Source organism: Vipera ursinii (assembly GCF_947247035.1).
Source record: "Vipera ursinii genome assembly, chromosome: 4".
Lineage (NCBI taxonomy): Eukaryota > Metazoa > Chordata > Lepidosauria > Squamata > Viperidae > Vipera > Vipera ursinii.
The window spans coordinates 117,296,049-117,314,742 of record NC_139514.1 but is presented as its reverse complement, the minus strand read 5'-3'; the positions used below and the strand labels follow the sequence as shown (position 1 = coordinate 117,314,742).

General features: G+C 43.9%; 1 protein-coding gene across 1 annotated transcript in view; it reads left to right on the top strand.

Moving 5' to 3' along the window:
• The window catches only part of VWA8 (von Willebrand factor A domain containing 8), a 63,288-nt gene that overhangs the window by 32,969 nt on the left and 11,625 nt on the right, over positions 1 to 18,694 (top strand). The window contains exons 15-21 of the mRNA XM_083362299.1: positions 388 to 556; positions 2,077 to 2,154; positions 9,818 to 9,933; positions 11,207 to 11,313; positions 15,112 to 15,218; positions 16,395 to 16,466; positions 17,274 to 17,350. Coding sequence (XP_083218425.1) covers positions 388 to 556; positions 2,077 to 2,154; positions 9,818 to 9,933; positions 11,207 to 11,313; positions 15,112 to 15,218; positions 16,395 to 16,466; positions 17,274 to 17,350 — 726 coding nt within the window. The remainder of the gene's footprint in view (positions 1 to 387; positions 557 to 2,076; positions 2,155 to 9,817; positions 9,934 to 11,206; positions 11,314 to 15,111; positions 15,219 to 16,394; positions 16,467 to 17,273; positions 17,351 to 18,694) is intronic.

The window sequence follows — 18,694 nt, the reverse complement described above, 5'->3', positions numbered from 1 at the left end:
GTTCCCTTCCCACCGGAGTGGTCCCTATTTTTCTACTTGCATTTTTACGCGCTTTCGAACTGCTAGGTTGGCAGAAGCTGGGACGAGTAACAGGCGCTCACTCTGTTACGCGGCACTCGGATTTCGACCCGCCAAACTGCCGACCTTCTGATCGACAAGCTCAGCATCCTAACCCACTGAGCCACCGCGTCCCTTCCATTAACTCTTTACCTAGCGCCAATTTAATGCTGACCATTAGTTGACTAGATTCTTGCCTATAGGTTTGAGCAATAAATCAGTTTAACTAGAACTTAATGTCTATGCTTTTAGACAACATTCAGATGCCCTTCAGGTCTTTGCAAGGCAAAACAACTCAATTGTTGTCATTTGACATTCTTTCTCTCCTAGGGCTATTTTTCCCATCCATCCTTCCTTCCGAGTGGTCGCCTTGGCAGAACCGCCTTCCATTGGAAGTACCACCCAGCAGTGGTTGGGCCCAGAGCTTTTAACCCTCTTCCTTTTCCATTATATGAAGCCGCTAAGCAAGAATGAAGAAATTAAAGTTATTAAAGAGATGGTAAGCCACTCCGGAGATTGACGTTTGAGTCACCGTTTACCCTGTTCGCCTTCCTCTCTGTTTCGCGCAATTAGTCACGGCAAAATCGCGCACACACAAGAAGCGGAACTGCATGTAGTCCTTGACTTACAACTTACAATTTGTCGAGCGAGTGTTCGAAGCCACAACTGGAGTTGAAAACGAACTGACGTGACAAATCCTCGCACTTAATGACTGTTGCAGCATCCCCATGGTCATATGATCCGAATTTGGGCACCTGGCGACCAGCGCGTATTTATGATGGCTGCTGCCTCCTGGGTGATCTTCTTAGCCAGCTTCCAACAAGCAAAGTCCATGGAGGAAACCAGGTTAACTTCACAACCACATAAATGCAGTGATTCGCTCAACAGCTGTGGCCAAAACAGGTCGCACAATCAGGTGCGAGCCACCTAACAACTGCCCCACTTGGCAATGGAAGTTGTGGTCTCAGGTGTGATTGTCAGTCAAGGACTACTTTTAACTGGTTTTGACCTGCGTGCTTTCCTCTCCTGCTTATATTTTTGTCCATGTGGACTCGGCAATCTTAAGACTTGTGGACTTCAACTCCCAGAATTCCTCAGCCAGGAGGAATTTTCTGGAAGTTGAAGTCCACAAGTCTTAAAAGTGGCCAGGTTTGGAGAACCCTGAGGTGAACCAACTGTGCTATTGTTGTGCACGGGTGAACATGGGACACGTGTATTACGTTGCGCACAAAATGATGCAAGGGTGGAGGATTGCTGATTGTCCTTCTGACTGAGCGGTGACTTCCTGAGATAGCCATGAAGAGTCATGGTGGCACAGTGGTTAGAATCCGCTATAGCAGGCTGACTCTGCCCACTGCCAGCAGTTCGATTCTCATCGGTTCAAGGTTGACTCAGCCTTCCATCCTTCTGAGATTGGTAAAATGAGGACCCAGATTGTGCTGATTGTGTAAACCGCTTAAAGAGGGCTGCAAAGGACTGTGAAGTGGTATATAAGTCTGAGTGCTATTGGTAAGTGGGAAGGAAGAAAGGAAGAAAGGAAGGGAAGGAAGGAAGGAAGGAAGGAAGGAAGGAAGGAAGGAAGCTGTGGGTGGCACAGTGATTAGAATGCAGTATTGCAGGCTAACTCTGCCCACTGCCAGCAGTTCGATGCTTACCGGCTCAAGGTTGACTCAGCCTTCCGTCCTTCCGAGGTCGGTAAAATGAGGACCCAGTTGGTTGGGGGACAATAGGCTGACTCTGTAAACCACTTAGAGGGGGCTGTAAGGCACTATGAAGTGGCATATATAAGTGCTATTGCTATTGCTACATTCAATTTCTTCTCTTTTCAGCATATTAAGTGTTTGCTGGTCTTCCCCGTGTTCATTTGTTTGCATTAACTTTGGTCCCAAATTCCTTGACGCTTCTCTTAAATCTCCTTGTGCCTTTTTGATGTCTGTGTGTGTGTGTGTGTGTGTGTGTGTGTGTGTTTGCCTACGCCAGGATGAGCACAGAAGGAGGCTTATGCATTATTTGTTTCAGGTTCCAAATGTAGGCCGGGCCTCGGCGGAGAAGCTGCTGAAGTTAACACACAAGCTTCGCGAGACCAACGATCCCACCGTGAGTTTTGACGTTTCCACGTTTGATCCTTCGTCTTGCTTTTCCACCGTCAAATGCCTAAAAGTCCACTCCCGTTGTCCCAAACGTGCTTTTTTCCCCCAAAGGCAGCTTGGACTGCTTTTGCTTTTCCTTGAGGACCTTTCCCTTCTCATCCAAGAAGCTTCTTTGGTTCTGACTGGAGGGTGGAGGACGGAAGGATTTACATTCTTTGCAGTCCTCTGGTCGTTAGTACTCTTTCGGAGAGTCATTGAGGCCAATTGGAGGTTTATCTGTTTATCTGCCCCGGTGGCCTCAACGACTCTCAGAGAGAGTGCCAGTGACCAGATGACGGCGAGGAATATAAATCCTTCCGTTTCCCCACCATCCGGTCGGAACCGAAGAAGCTTCTTGGATGAGAAGGGAAATGTCTTCAAGAAAAAAAACAAGAAAATCCAGTTGCCTCTTGAAAAAGCACCCTTGGGACAACCACGACCTGGATGATTGACAATCTCCAGAGACTGTTCTGTACCAGCCTGCTACCGGCCCTGCAGAAAAGGCAACCCCTTTACAAACGGCAAGAGGCTGGAATGACGTCTGCCAAATTTATTACTACAAAAAACAAACAAGACACGAACCAAGATACAGAAGCTTTGAAACACTATCTGAGCGGTTGCTTTCAGCAAACCAGCCCTCCCCACACATTCCCTTTATAAAGAGTTCAGGGCGTGGCTTCTCTGTGCCTCCTTCCGAGGAGCCCCATTGCCTTCCTCTGTCTACTCCTAATTGACTGCCTCCTGCGTCGGGCGTCCAGGGCCAGCTGTGGGTCATCTTCATCCACGCTGTCAGGCTCACACAGCTGGGTCTCCACCAGGTGGGAGGGGCCTGGCTGGGGGCTCTGCGGAGCCTCAAAGCCATCATCAGCAAGTTCTTCAACACCCCCCTCCTCCCCCTCGTCTGAGTCATCCGACCCAACTGCCGAACCCACAGGCTGACCCTGAATCACAACAGAGACATCCATTCCTGATGGGAAAGCCGGCGAGTTTGCGGAATTTCAGAAAGCATTTTTACTTTGAGCTCTTTCGAGGAATGTTGTATTTAGCACACATTAACATTAAGTCCCTGTGTAGGCATGGAATTTCCTACTTCACTTATCAACCTACCACACTCTGAATACAGGTAGCCCTTGACCTATGACCACAATGGAGCCGAAAATTTCTGTTAGACCGCTGTTTAGTGAGTTTTGCCCCATTTTACGACCTTTCTTAACATAGTTGTTAAATGAATCGCTGCAGTTGTTAAGTTAGCGACTCGGTTGCTCAGTGGATCTGGCTTCCCCAATTGACGTTGCTTATCCGAAGGTCGCAAAAGGGGAATCACGTGATCCCGGCGACGCTGAGACCGTCATAAATACGAGTCAGTTGCCAGGCCTCCGAATTTTGATCGTGTGACCACCTGGGGATGTCGCAACGGTCGTAAGTGTGAAAAACGGTCATAAGTCACTTTTTCACCACCGTCGTAACTTTGAACGGTCACTCAATGAACTGTTGTAAGTCTGGGACTAACCTGTTGTTAGGTACTCGCGGTGAGTAACTTGAGTTGATCTTTCCAGAGGGGGGGGGAAATGCCCTGACTTTATTAGCTTTTTTTTACCCAAATGCTTTAATGTTCCTTTATTTTAATTCCTTGTTCTAATCTAAGGGTGGGGGGGGGAAAGTGTTAATAATCTCGCTCAGCGTTGCAAGATTCACGTGGCGCTTCGCATCAATTCTGTTTTGTGTCCATATTGTTTGCAGGGAGCCAGTCTGAAAAGTAGGCTTTCTCGGCCCAGTTTTCTTAAAATGGCAAAATGTCCAGAGGCTGCTATCACGTTGAAATGAGTCACGTGTAGCCCACGAGGGAGATGCTTCTTACAGATGAATAGTGACAAAGCATCCACAGGGAAAAATAAAAAAGAAAGACAAGGAAAAGATAAAAATAGCTTGCTTTTGCTGTCCATTGAACTTCGTGCCTTAGGTACCTAGAGGAGGAGGGGGGGGGAAGTATGATTTGCAAGCTTCCAGATGTGTGCTGATTCACAAACGCGGTTGCTTACTCCTTCCGTGTGCCAGCTTTTCCCGTGAAACGTGGATCCGGGACCTCACGTTGACTCTTCCCGTGGGATATAAACAGGTTTAGATTTCTTGGAGCTGAATTGCATGTTGGAAACTGTCTAGAATCCAGGGCTGTCCAGTCGTAGCAACTTTTGAGACCTGCCAGAATTCATTTCCCAGCCAGCCTAGGAGTTCCCAAGTCTCCAAATTGCCAAGATTGGATATTCCTGGTTTTCGTGAATTGTCTTCCAACGCGGAGTTTTGTTTTCATTTCTGCCTTAAGAGGAGAGAGAGAGAGAAATCAACGGAGAAGAAATTCAGGAAACGTTCCTGTCCCAGTGGAAATATTGGCTTTTCCTCTGTTGACATAATTATAATAGCTAATTAACGCACATTGGGCCAAAGGTGCTTTTTTTTCCCACCCCAAAAGGCAACTGCTCTTTCTCGGATTTTTTTTTCTTTGAAAACGTTTCGCTTCTCTTCCAAGAAGCTTCTTCAGTTCAAAAGAAGCAGCTTCTTGGATGAAACATGAATATTTTTTGGGGGGGGGGAAATTAAAAAAGCCCTGATGCTTTTCGGAAAAGCGTTTTTGGGACAAATATGACTTGGATGATTGAGAATCTCCATGCAGGGATGACATGACACAAGCAGATGATGATGATGATGATATAAAGTTGGAGGGGACCTTGGAGGTCATCTAGTCCAACCCTCTGCTCAGGCAGGAAACCCTATATCATTTCAGACAAATGTCTGTCCAATCTCTTCTCGAGTTACAGCAGACCATGCAAAGTTACAGCGGCACTGAAAAAGGTGACTTATGCCCCTTTTTTTGCACTTACCGACCGTTGCAGCATCCCCAGGGTCACACGATCAAAATTCAGATCCTTTGCAAGCGATTCCTATTGATGACAGTTGCACTGTCCGGGCTCACGGGATTTTCCCCTTTTGCGACCTTCTGACAAGCAAACTCCATGGGGAATCCAGATTCGCTTAACGGCCGTGTTACTAACTGAACAACTGCAGTGATTCACTTAACAGCCGCGGCAAGGCAAGTTGTCAAATGAGGCAAAAAAACTCACTTTAACAAATGTTTCACTTAGCCACATAAAGTCTGGGGCTCTGTTGTGTTCGTAACTGGAGGACTTATCCGTCGCGGCCGCAGCATTGCTATTCCGTAGCAAACTTTCCAGTTCGGTTGATATTTTGAGAGGAGAAGGCAAAATGAAGGCAAAACTGCTAAGTTTGTAAGCCGCCCTGAGTCTTCGGAGAAGGGCGGGATATAAATGGAATTAAAATAAAAATAAATAAAATTGCATTGAATTTCCTTTATTTTATTTTTTCTGTTGCACCATCTGTCTGGCGATGCTGGACTGCTAAATAAGACATTAATCTCACCCAGCTGGATTTACCCTCCAGATTTAAACACGGTCGGGCCAAGGCAAGCTTAACCCGTCAGCTGGGAAAGCCACAGATTTAGTTCCTGCATTTTTTAAAATATGTTTATTTTGTAATCTCTTCCATTTTCATTCCCGTTTTGCTTCTCTGAGGGAGAAAGTCTCTTGGCTGCCCCAGCGGTAATGAAGCATCACATTTCCTGGTGGTTAATGCTGCGGCTACTTAGCTTCAAACTCTGATTCCACATCCTGGTTAATGACAGTTGATTAGTGGCGGTGTATCCGTGGGACGTCAGGAAGGGCCTCCGGGCAGGAAACGCTCAGCTCACCCCCAGAAATCGTGGGCGCTCCATCGCTGGAGATTTTTTAAGAAGAGATTAGGACAGGGGTAGGCAACCTGGGCTATTTTATGACTCGTGGACTTCAACTCCCAGAATTCCTGAGCCAGCATGGGGGAACTATGGCCCCTTCATGACTTGTGGACTTCAGCTCCCAGAATTCCTCAGCCAGCATGGGGGAAACTATGGCCCCTTCATGACTTGTGGACTTCAACTCCCAGAATTCCTGAGCCAGCATGGCCACTTCATGACTTGTGGACTTCAACTCCCAGAATTCCTCAGCTAGCATGGGGGAACTATGGCCCCTTCATGACTTCTGGACTTCAACTCTGAGAATTCCTCAGCCAGCATGGAGGAACTATGGCTCCTTCATGACTGGTGGACTTCAACTCCCAGAATTCCTGGGCTAGCATAGCTGACTCAGGAATTCTGGGAGTTGAAGTCCACGAGTCATAAAAGAGCCGAGGTTGCCTACCCCTGGTAGGATTACCAGGCAATCCTCGATTTATGGACCACAACTGAGCCTGGAATTTCTCTGGTTAAGTGAGACATTTGTCAAGCGGCTTTTGCCCCATTTTACAACCTTTCTCGTCACCGTTGTTAAGCGAATCGCTGCAGATGATAACGTTAGAAACCCGGTTGTTAAGTGAATCCAGCTTCCTCCGCTGACTGCTGGTCAGAAGGTCACAAAAGGGGACCCCGGGACCCCGCGACCGTCATAAGTGTGAGTCAGTTGCCGAGCGTCTGACTTTTGGTCACCTGACCGTGGGGATGCTGCAAAGGTCACACCTGTGAAAAGCAGGTCCTAAGTCGCTTTTCCCGTGCCGTTGTAACTTGGAACGGTCGCTCAAGCCGAGGACTAAGCTGTATGTGCCCCCAGCTTTCATCTGGTCGCAATGTGATCTACAGTTTGACGGGGACCCCCATAGTCACACTAAGGGGAGGATACTCTGCCCCATTTATACCAAGAGTCGTCCGGAAAGAGATTTTTCAGGAGGCAACTGGACCTTTCTTGTTTTGCTTTGTAGATGTTTCTTCTTCTTCTTCTTTTTTTTTGAAACTTTTTATTAATTTTCCAATGTTGCAATTATACCTTTGAAAAACAACGTGGTGTCTGGGTTACAATAATTCCCATTACGTACAAATGTCAAGGCTGCTGACATCGAATGTTATTGCTTGACAAGAGATGAAGAAGTAGCCACTTCGTATGTTAAATTTCTATATTTCTTTGAGAGATTGAGTTTAAGGTTGGGAGGGAGGAAGAGGAGGATTGTTCCTTCAAGGCCATCTGAAATTAAAGAAGATAAGACCTTGGCGGGTTTTCTAACAGAAGGGAAACGGATTCTTTAAATTAATTGGAGAATATGATTAATGAAAAAAGGGACGCGGTGGCTCAGTGGGTTAGGGCGCTGAGCTTGTCGATCAGAAGATCGGCAGTTTGGCGGGTCGAATCCCGAGTGCCGCGTAACAGAGTGAGCACCTGTTACCTGTCCCAGCTTCTGCCAACCTAGCAGTTCGAAAGCACGTAAAAATGCAAGTAGAAAAGTAGGGACCGCTCCGGTGGGAAGGTAACAGCGTTCCGTGCGCCTTTGGCATCTAGTCATGCCGGCCACATGACCACGGAGACGTCCTCGGATAAGCGCCGGCTCTTCGGCTTTGAAACGGAGATGAGCACCGGCCCCTAGAGTCGGAAACGACTAGCACGCATGTGCGGGGGAACCTTTACCTTTACTATGATTAATGACAAAGTTAGAAAGGTGGAGAATTGTGTTTTAATATATTGTGCAAGGGGGCGGGGTGGAGATTTCAGATTCCAGCTTCCTTCGAGCAAGCATTTGCCGGTGTATTAGGCTGAATAAAGGACTTTTAAGGTAAACGATGCCTCAGAGTCCCTTGAAAAGCCGGTATGTCGGAAACCTGACACAAATGTGTATTAATACAAATCTCCAACTATTACAGCCCGTATTTCCTCTCTTTTTTCCCCCTCTAATACAGACTGTCTCTTGTCTAAATTAATATATACTTCTTATTCTACTCATCAGCTACTTAGTAGCTTTCTTACATTTATCAATAATTTTATGTGTCTTATTTATTTTAACGCTCCATCTTTGGGACCACGAATAACCGTATCAATTTTCCCGGCTTTAATTTTGCCTTGATATTTCAGTTAAACGTTTCATACTTATCGTTTCCAAATTTCGGAATGACCCCAATTCCCTTTGTCACAATTCCCCCCAAACGTCTAGTGATCCAGATACGTATCTTTATCTTTCTCACCTCCATATCAACAGATCAGTTAATGCAGTGTAATATTCTTATTTTCATTCTAATTTCCAAATATTGTAAATTCAATAGCCAAGGTTTCTCCCATTTTAGCATTTAATGCAAGGAGGCAACTGGACTTTCTTGTTTTGCTTTGAGGATGTTTCTCTTCTCATCCAAGAAGCTTCTTCAGCTCTGACCGGATGGTGGGGTGTGTGTGGAAGGATTTATACTCCTCGCAGACCGCTGGTCATTTGCCTTCTTTAAGACAGTCGTTGAGGCCACTTGGAGGCTTACCTGTGTCCTCAGGGTCACCTGAGTGGTGCAAATGGGTGTGGAGCCTTCTTGGAACTGCTGAAAGGACTGTATTGTAGAGAGGAGATGGGTGGTCTCGTACCCCTCCCCTTCTGTTGAGAGAGGGCTGTTCAGTTTGGACCTAAACAGCCTCTTGGACCCCCTCTTTCAAACCAGCGGTCCTCTCTGTCCAAAATGTGGACTTTGCCGTCTTTCAAAGAGTAGCCTTTGTCTTGTAAATTCAGAATCTTGTCCTGGTGGGTCTGTTCTCCTATGTTGTGCGATGCGTTTATGAAGTGGTTGTTTTGTTTCCCCCAATGTTCAGATCCACACATGTCTCACTGCACTGTATCACGTTGCTCAGGATTTTGTCTGGGTGTTTCATCCTTGGGGCGGACAAGCTTCTGCCTTAGCGTCTACTTGGGTTTAAAGTGTGCGTGTACGTTGTGTTGGCAACAGAGGGGGAGGGATACAACATCATCTATCCCCAGTCTACAAACACAGTTCCAAGAAGGCTCTCCCCGCCCATTTGCACCACTCAGGTGACCCCAAGGACACAGGTAAACCTCCAGGAGGCCTCAACGACCCTCTAAAACAGACATGTCAAACACAAGGCCCGGGGGCCAGATCCGGCCCGCGAAGTAGTTTCATGCGGCCCGCGAAGCCATCCTGGAAACAGTGAGGGGACGGCCCCCACTGCCTTGGCCCTGGCCCAGAGACCCTCCTTCTGCCAGAGACTCTCAGATCTGTCCCACTCCTGCCCAGGTCCCCATAGGCACCCTTGATGCGAACGATGTAGAGCTGGCCATGCCCACCCAGTAGGCCATACGCACTCTAGCCACGCCCACCCAGTAGGCCACGCCCACCCGGGCCATACCCACCCGGCCCCCTGAGGGCAGCCACAATGCTGATGCGGCCCTCAATGAAATTGAGTTTGACACCCCTGCTCTAAAAGGATGCAAATGACCAACAGTCTGCAAGGAGTATAAATCCTTCCATTCCCCACCATCCAGTCAGAACCTGAAGAAGCTTCTTTGGACAAGAAGCGAAACGTCTTCAAAGGGAAAAAAAACAAGAAAGTCCAGTTGCCTCCTGAAAAAAGCATCTTTGGGATGCCTTTAAATAGCATTTTCCCCTTTGGCACTGTCCAAAGCTGTGCCAGGAGAGACATACGGGCGTTGAAGATCCTCGGAGGGCACCAGACTGGGAAAAATTCCTTCTGCCAAGCATTGCCGGTTTTGAAAGAGCCATCTCTCGCGTTTCACAGGGGAAGATAAACGAAATTAAATTCATTTCTCATTAACAGGCACAATCGCTGGCCTCCTCCTTATCTACCCGCCAGCTCTTGAGGATCTGCAGGCGTCTATCTCACTATCCGGATGAAAGCCTCCACCACGCTATCAATAAAGCTTGTCTTTCCAGGTAGGATTTTTTTGAAGTGGTTTTTTTTTGTAGGCAATTTTGTTTATTATCTGGAGTCTGGAAGTCTGCCATTAATTTCCTCGTTGTTTGAAAGAGGTGGACAAGAAGCGTTTGATCAGTTGGCTGTGATTCATCTCAACCACCGGGATGTCCTCGATCGCAATTGCATAAAAAAAATTGTATTAGCTTATAGCTTAAAGTATAGTATGAAATAGGAAAATGCAAAAGCAAGTAGTAGAGAACAAAGGTAAGGGGAAGAGAGAAAAGAGTAGAGGAGAATAGAGGAGAGGAGAGAAGAGAAGAGAAAATATGGAATGCAGTGGAATGGAGTAGAATAAAAAAAATTGTATTAGCTTATAGCTTAAAAGTATAGTATAAAATACGAAAATGCAAAAGCAAGTAGTAGAGAACTAAGGTAAGGGGAACGGAGAAAAAAGTAGAGTTGTGTAGAATAGAATAGAATAGAATAGAATAGAATAGAATAGAATAGAATAGAATAGAATAGAATAGAATAGAATAGAATAGAATAGAATAGAATAGAATAGAATAGAATAGAATAGAATAATGTTGGAAGGGACCCTTGGAGGTCATCTAGTCCAACCCCCTGCTCAGGCAGGAAACTCTATATCATTTCAGACAAATGGCTGTCCAGTCTCTTCTTAAAAACCTCCAGTGATGGAGCATTCACAGCTTCTGGAGGCAGGTTGTTCCACTGGTTAGTTGTTCTCACTGTCAGGAAATTTCTCTTTAGTTCTAGGTTGCTTCTCTCCTTGGTCAGTTTCCATCCGTTGCTTCTTGTCCTGCCTTCAGATGCTTTGGAGAACACCTTGACTGCCTCTTCTTTGTGGCAGCCGCTGAGATACTGGAACACTGCTATTCTCTCCCCCCTCGTCCTTCTCTTCGTTAAACTAGACATACCCAATTCCTGCAACTGTTCTTTGTATGTTTTAGCCTCCAGTCCCCTGATTATCTTTGTTGCTCTTCTCTGTACTCTTTCCAGAGTCTCAACATCTTTTTTACATCGTGGTGACCAAACCTGGATGCAGTATTCCAGGTGTGGCCTTACCAAGGCCTTGTAAAGTGGTATTAACGCTTCACCTGATCTTGATTCTCTCCCTCTGTTAATGCAGCCTAGCACGGTGTTGGCTTTTTTGGCAGCTGCAGCACACGGCTGGCAATATGAGAATAGGATCTGGTCACTTCTAAGATGTCTACAGAACAGACATTTTTCTCTGTGAAATAACCTCCCCTCTTTTTCCCTTATGGTATCTAGGTTTTTACCCAGTCTTGCCAAAGCTGCCTTACATAAAAACCTGCTGGATGCCGAGATCGAATCAAGCTCTGCCGATATCCAGAAAATGGAGGGAAGAGATTATAGCTGTAAGCTCTTGGTATTCTTCTTCTTTTTCCTGTTAAATTAAATCGTACGGGTACAAACTGGGCCCAATTCTCTCATACTTCTAACTCCGGAATCTTTGTTTCACCCATTAGCAACCAAAAGGTTCTGAGGCTTCCTGGGAAGTTGATCCTGAGGTGGTTGGATTTAGATAAAGTCGGTTAGATAAAGTCCTTTGAGTCGAATGCTGTCTGTCTTACGTTCAGTGGAATCAGCCAACATCGTGTTGCTTGATTATTTGGCGATAGTGAGGTCATCCTTGGTGCTCTTTGAGTTGAGTTCTTTTCTTGTGGACGTTTCATTACCCAACTAGGTAACATCCTCAGTGCTAGAAGGGAATGGAGGAGGAGGAGGAGACAGTGGGTTCCTTGGTGGTCTCTGAGCTTGTTTTCTTGCAGACGTTTCATTACCCAACTAGGTAACATCCTCAGTGCTAGAAGGGAAGGAGAGGAGGAGGAGGAGGAAACAGTGAGGTTCTTGGTGGTCTCTGAGCTTAGTTGTTTTCTTGTGGATATTTCATGACCCAACCAGGGAATATCGACAGTGCTAGAAGGAGTGGGGTTTGCAGAGAAGGAAGGGAGGAGGAGGAGGAGGAGGAGGACTGTGGGGTCCTTGGTGTTCTCTGAGCTGGGTGGTTTTCTTGCAGACATTTCATGACCCAACTAGGGAATATCATCAGGTTTCATGACCCAGCTAGGTAACGTTCTCAGTGCTAGAAGGAGTGAGGTTTGCTCTGCATAAAAGTAGATTTAAAGAATAAATAAAACGTACAAGGGGCTTGCTCTGTCAGTGAAGGTGGAAGAGTTATTCTCTTCTACTGATATTTGGGAATAGTTTGAGCCATTTGAGTCCTTAGGTGTTTGAGCCCTGCCCCGTATAGTAAAGTTTTAGTGTCAAATTTAACTATATCCTTGGGGTGGGCTGTGTAGAATTCATGGGGTATAGTAGTTAAAAGAGGTTTAAAAAAACCCTTAAATAAGCTAACAATTACGCCCAGACTGATCAGGTATAACCAGAAGCAGATTGCCAGGATCTGGTGTTTCGGTCCACCATTACATTGCGGCTTACCGCTGTAAGCACAAGCCAAGCTGAGATCATTATTAACAGATAATTAGTAAAATCTTGTAAAATTTTCGATATTCACTTTATGCTACCAAAAAAAAAAACCCCATTGTGAGAATAACTTGGTCCTGTTTTTGCTTGTTTGTTTATGTCTGCTGTGTGGAAAATGTTTTAAAATAATTCAGGGAAATATTTTAGCAGGAATTTCTGTTGAACGGGAATGCATATATTTTTTAAAAAAACATCTTCTGTTGCCAAGGCTTATAGTTTAAAATATATGATTGTTAACATTTTCTGAATTGTTCCCCTGACGATGTACCGTAGAAAAGCTAACGATAGATAATTTTCCTGTCCCTCCAATCGGGAACAGTAACAATAGATGTGTAAAACACAGTAAAAACACAATAAGCTACTTTCCTATTCTAAGCCAATATTAACGATTTGGTGTAAATAAATGTAGTATATTCTAATCTCTATTCTCTATTTGGAGCCTCAGGATGTTTACCAAAATATCTAGAACTTTCATGAGGGTGAACTTTTCTGTTATAGGTGGGCCCAAAATTTCTGTTGCTAACCGAGACGTTTGTTAAGTGAGGGGTTTTTTGCCCCATTTTATGAGCTTTCTGTTGTGATTCAGGGTCAGCCTGTGGGTTCGGCAGTTGGGTCGGACGACTCAGAGGAAGAGGAGGGGGGTGTTGAAGAGCTTGCTGATGATGGCCTTGAGGCTCCGCAGAGCCCTCAGCCGGGCCCCTCCCACCTGGTCACGACGGAGACCCAGCTGTGTGAGCCTGACAGCGTGGATGAAGATGACCCACAGCTGGCCCTGTTCAAGGACGCCTGCAGGAGGCAGTCAGTCAGGAGTAAACAGAGGAAGGCAATGGGGCACCTCGGAAGGAGGCAGAGAGAAGCTACGCCCTGAACTGTATTTAAGGGGAATGTGTGGGAGGGCTGGTTTGCTGAAGGCAACCGCTTGGATAGTTCCTGTTTCTTAGCTCCTGTTTCATGGTTGGTGTCTTGGCTTGCTCTGTTTTATGTGAATAAATTTGGCAGGCTTTATTCCAGCCTCTTGCCGTTTGTAAAGGGGTTGTCCCTGCTTTTGCTGCAGGGCTGGTAGCAGGCTGGTACAGAACACTTTCTTGCCACCGTTGTTAAGTGGATCGCCGCGGTTATTAAGTTAGTAACACTCAGTGTTAAGTGAATCTGGCTTCCCCCGTTGACTTCTTTGGTCAGAAGGTCGCAAAAGGGGATCACGTCACACACACACACACACACACACACGGGGACACTCCGACCGTCATAAATGCGAGTCAGTTGACAAGCGGCCGAATTTTGATCACGTGACCCCGGAGATGCTGCAGCGGTTGTTAAGTATGAAAAAAAAGGTCATAAGTCATTTTTTTCCCCAGGGCTGTTGTAACTTTGAACGGTCACTGAATGAGCTGTTGTAAATCGAGGACTAGCTATTTCTATGCACAGAATGACAAAACACCAGGCGTCTTTTTTTTATGCTTACAGTAAGTGCAAGACAGTAGTTGCTAACGTGCCTATAGAGGCATTTAATCCTTTGTTCTCTTCTATTGTGCAAATCTAGATCATTTGCTTTGTGCGCGTTTACACTGCACCAAATGAATCACTCCTTTTATCTCATTTGCCCCGTGTCTTTTCAGAGGCCAAAGAGAACCAGTTGAAATGGTATTTTCAGGGCTCATCGTGCACAAAACATACATACATACATACATACATACATACATACATACATATGGATCTTTGGTCATTCGGGTTTTTCCCCGCGTAGAATTGAAGGTGTAGGCGCAACGTTTCGACGGAATCCCATCCGTCATCCTCAGGCTGGTGGCTTCAGCTTCCTTCTTCTGGGAGAAGAAGGAAGCTGGGCTTCTCCCAGAAGAAGGAAGCTGAAGCCACCAGCCTGAGGATGACGGATGGGATTCCGTCGAAACGTTGCGCCTACACCTTCAATTCTACGCGGGGAAAAACCCGAATGACCAAAGATCCACATACAAACACCCGCGAAAACCTCAGAAAACACACACACACACACACACACACACAAACACACACACACACAGACAGTATTAAAAGCACATTTGTTAGCTTCATTTTTTTTAGAGTACTGTAGCTCAGTTTAGTGTCCTACCAGCTGCAATTTTTGCAGATTTCTATGCCAGGAAATTCCACAACTGGGATTTGCAAGGAAAGGAAACTTTCTTGCAGAACAAACCGTGGTTACATCTTTGTTTTCTAAAAGAACCAGAGTTAGATAGACAAACATCAAGCTAATGTCTCAAAGCAAAGAAAGTGGACATCAAAATGCATCTACCGCATTTCCCCCCAAATAAGACCTGGTCTTATGTTTAATTTTTGCTCCAAAAGACGCCTTAGGGCTTATTTTCCGGTTAGGGCTTATATTGGGGGAAATACGGTACTAAATGCTTCAGTCTGGCTGACATCTTAACTGGGCCTTTTTTTTGGTGGGTGGGGCTCATATTACGAGCATCCTGAAGAATCATGCTACGGCTTCTTTTGGGGTGGGGTCTTATTTTTGGGGAAACACGGTATAGCCAAGTCCCATTTCGAAAGCCACTTTGAAAGATTTTCTCAGAGGACTTTCCAAAATGAAATATTTCAGCGGCACTTCAGACGTAAAGAGCTGTGCGCATCTGGGCATAAAGTGATGATCCTTGACTTGTGTGCACATCCAGGTGAAATCAAGTCAGGAGTCCTCAGGATTGGAAGTGTCCAAATTCCGGTTTACAACCCCTACGAGAGCATGAAAGTGCCTGACGTTCTTTTCTACGAAAATACTCAAGTAAGTATCCCTTTGATCTCCTGTCCTTTCAGATGGGTGCGGACCAAGCCTCTTGGCTGTCTTTTCAAGATGGGCTCTCATCCAACGTCTCTCCCCAAAATGGGCATATTTGGCCTTTTGAGCTCATGTTGTGGGCATCTGCAAAATGGCTATTGGGTTAGAAGTTTGCCTGATGAGAAGGGGTGAGTGTGCCACATTAGGATATAGAGTAGAGTAGAGTAGAGTAGAGTAGAGTAGAGTAGAGTAGAGTAGAGTAGAGTAGAGTAAAGTTAGAATTAGAATTAGAATTAAACAGCATTAGAATAGAATAGAGAATAGAATTTGAATTAGAATAGAGAATAGAGAATTAGAATACAATAGAATAGAATTAGAATAGAATAGGATTAGAATAAATAGAATAGAATAGAGAATAGAATTAGAATTAAAATAGAATAGAGAATAGAATATGAATTAGAATAGAATTAGAATAGAATTAGAATAGAATAGAATAGAATAGAATTAGAATAGAATAGAATAGAATAGAATAGAATAGAATAGAATAGAATAGAATAGAATAGAATAGAATAGAATAGAATAGAATAGAATAGAATTTTCCTCCAATGGGATTTTCCCATGTATTTTACCAGGAAAGATAGATAGGGCAGCCTAGAAAAGTAAGTGCCCTCCTAACCATACCCAAGTACTCTGAATTTGTTGGCGATGTCCATTTTGCTGTATGAGTTCATGGCGACCTAGCCCTAACCCTAAGTGGAATTTTCCTCCAATGGGATTTTCCCATGTATTTTACCAGGAAACATAGATAGGGCAGCCTACAAAAGTCAGTGTCCTCCTAACCATACCCAAGCACTCCGAATATGTTGGCAATGTTCATTTTGCTCTATGAGTTCATGGTGACCTAACCCTAACCCTAAGTGGAATTTTCCTCCAATGGGATTTTCCCATGGATTTTACCAAGAAACAGATAGGGAAATGAGCTTACCCAGTTGGGTCATGAAATGTCTGCAAGAAACCCACCAAGCTGAGGGAGCACCAGGGACCTCCTCATAGTAATGATTCTCCGATGAGTATAATTCTATGTGGCTGACTCAGAAGAATTATGACAGCATTAATACTTCTGTGTTTTCACTCACTTATTTTCTTTCCAATTTTAAAACATGGATTTCTTTTCTGCGTTAGCATATGATGGTGATGGAAGACATGTTAAAAGACTTTTTGCTCGGAGAGCACCTTCTTTTAGTGGGCAACCAGGTAAGAGAAATCACATTTTTCCCCCTATGAAATCCATTTTGCACATTTAAATGTTCAAAGCTCTTTATCTACTGAGCTAGCAAGTCAATTTCCCTGAAATTGTAAGTGTGATTTCCGAATACAGGCAGCCCTCAATTTTAACAACCGTTTATGTAGCGACCGTTCAAAGTTACAATGGCATTGGGGGAAAAAAAGTGACTTAACGACCGTTTTCACACTTAACGACCGTTGCGGCATCCCCCATGGTCACCTGATCAAAATTCAGATGCTTGGCCACTGACTTGTACTTATGACGGTTGCAGCGTCCTGGGGGTCACGTGAACCCCTTTTGCGACCTTCTGACAAGCAAAGTCAATGGGGAAGCCAGACTCACTTAACAACGAGGTTACTAACTTAACAACTGCAGTGATTCATTTAATAACTGTAGCAAGGAAGGTCGTAAAATGGGCAAAAGTCACTTTTTCGTTTAGCGACAGGAATTTGGGGATCAAGTAAGCCAAGGACTATCTGCATATAGCCGCGAGGCATTACAGCCGCAAACTCTACAGCAAATCAACCTTCCCTTTTGATTTAAAAAAGGCAATTAAAGCTGTGTTTGGTTTGCAAGGAGTTCCGTGAGTTAATACTGGTTTTAAGTGGGATGTAGCCTCATCATAATCATTTTGTATTTACCTGGAGTTTTAGTGCCAGAAACTGAGGGCAATTCTCATTTTAGCTGGCAAATTGAGCTCCTTTGTAGACTGTTTCACTCTATCTTCCCCTCTAAAATAATCCCTCATTGTGTTTGCCTTGTTGTTGTTGTTGCAGGGTGTGGGGAAAAATAAAGTGGTCGACAGATTCCTTCAGCTGTTAAATCGACCCAGAGAATATTTGCAGCTGCACAGGTGAGCCGAGCTTTGGAGTTAGGCAAAAGGCTTTTAAAAAAATATTTATTTTATCTTTCATATTTCTTAACTGCCCACTCCTGTTTTCTCTTCAGATTGTGCATATACATACACAGTTTGAAGAATAAACCAGAATGTCTCTCTGAGGGAGTGGGCAGTTAAGAAATACGAAGCATAAATAAAGGTTAAAAATATTTTAGAAAAGTATTATATATATAATCCGAAGAGAAACCAGAAATGTTAAATTAACTAAAGCAGTGGCATATAAAGAAAACTTATGTAAAAGGTTTTACAGATGGCATATGACACCAGTGAGATTAGCAAAAATGTTTAAAAATACTTCAAATAAGTGTTGGAAATGCAAACAAAGGCCAGGTAAAGTACTTATTCCCATATCTGGTGGGCATGCCCTAAAGCAAAAAGATTTTGGTTAAAAATGCATTGATGGTCGGAGAAAATGACTAAAAAAACCAATAGACATGAAGCCAGAATTGTTTTTGTTAGGAATAATAGGAGCAAATTATGAGAAAGGCTGTAGATATTTAATTTTACACGTACTAACTGCAGCAAGAATTGTATTTGCCCAACACTGGAAAAATGAAAATTCACCAACTGAAGAAGAATTAATTAAGAAGATTTTAGAGTGTGCAGAAATGGATAGATTGACTTTAAAGAGAAAAGAGAAAGAAGATAATTTCGATCAATGGCTAGAAAAACGAGTTAGAAAGGAATGTAACTTTGAATACATATTAGCAAAAAGAAGACGATCGAGCGATTAACTAACATATTGTTTATGATAATTAACTATTGTCTATTATTTTTTTGTTAAACACATGAACCCTGACATTAATCGGAGCTCCTCTCTGAGGGGAGTGGGCAGTTAAGAAATATGAATGATAAATAAAGGTTAAAAATATTTTTAAAAACTATTACATATATAATGTGAAGAGAAATTGGAGCTGTCTCTGAGGGAGTGGGCAGTTAAGAAATATGAATGATAAATAAAGGTTAAAAATATTTTAGAAAACTATTACATATATAATGTGAAGAGAAATTGGAGCTGTCTCTGAGGGAGTGAGCAGTTAAGAAATATGAAAGATAAATAAAGGTTAAAAATATTTTAGAAAACTATTACATATATAATGTGAAGAGAAATTGGAGCTGTCTCTGAGGGAGTGAGCAGTTAAGAAATATGAAAGATAAATAAAGGTTAAAAATATTTTAGAAAACTATTACATATATAATGTGAAGAGAAACCAGAATGTCTCTCTGGGGGAGTAGACAGATATGAAATATGAAAGATAAATAAAGGTTAAAAATATTTTAGAAAACTATTACATATAT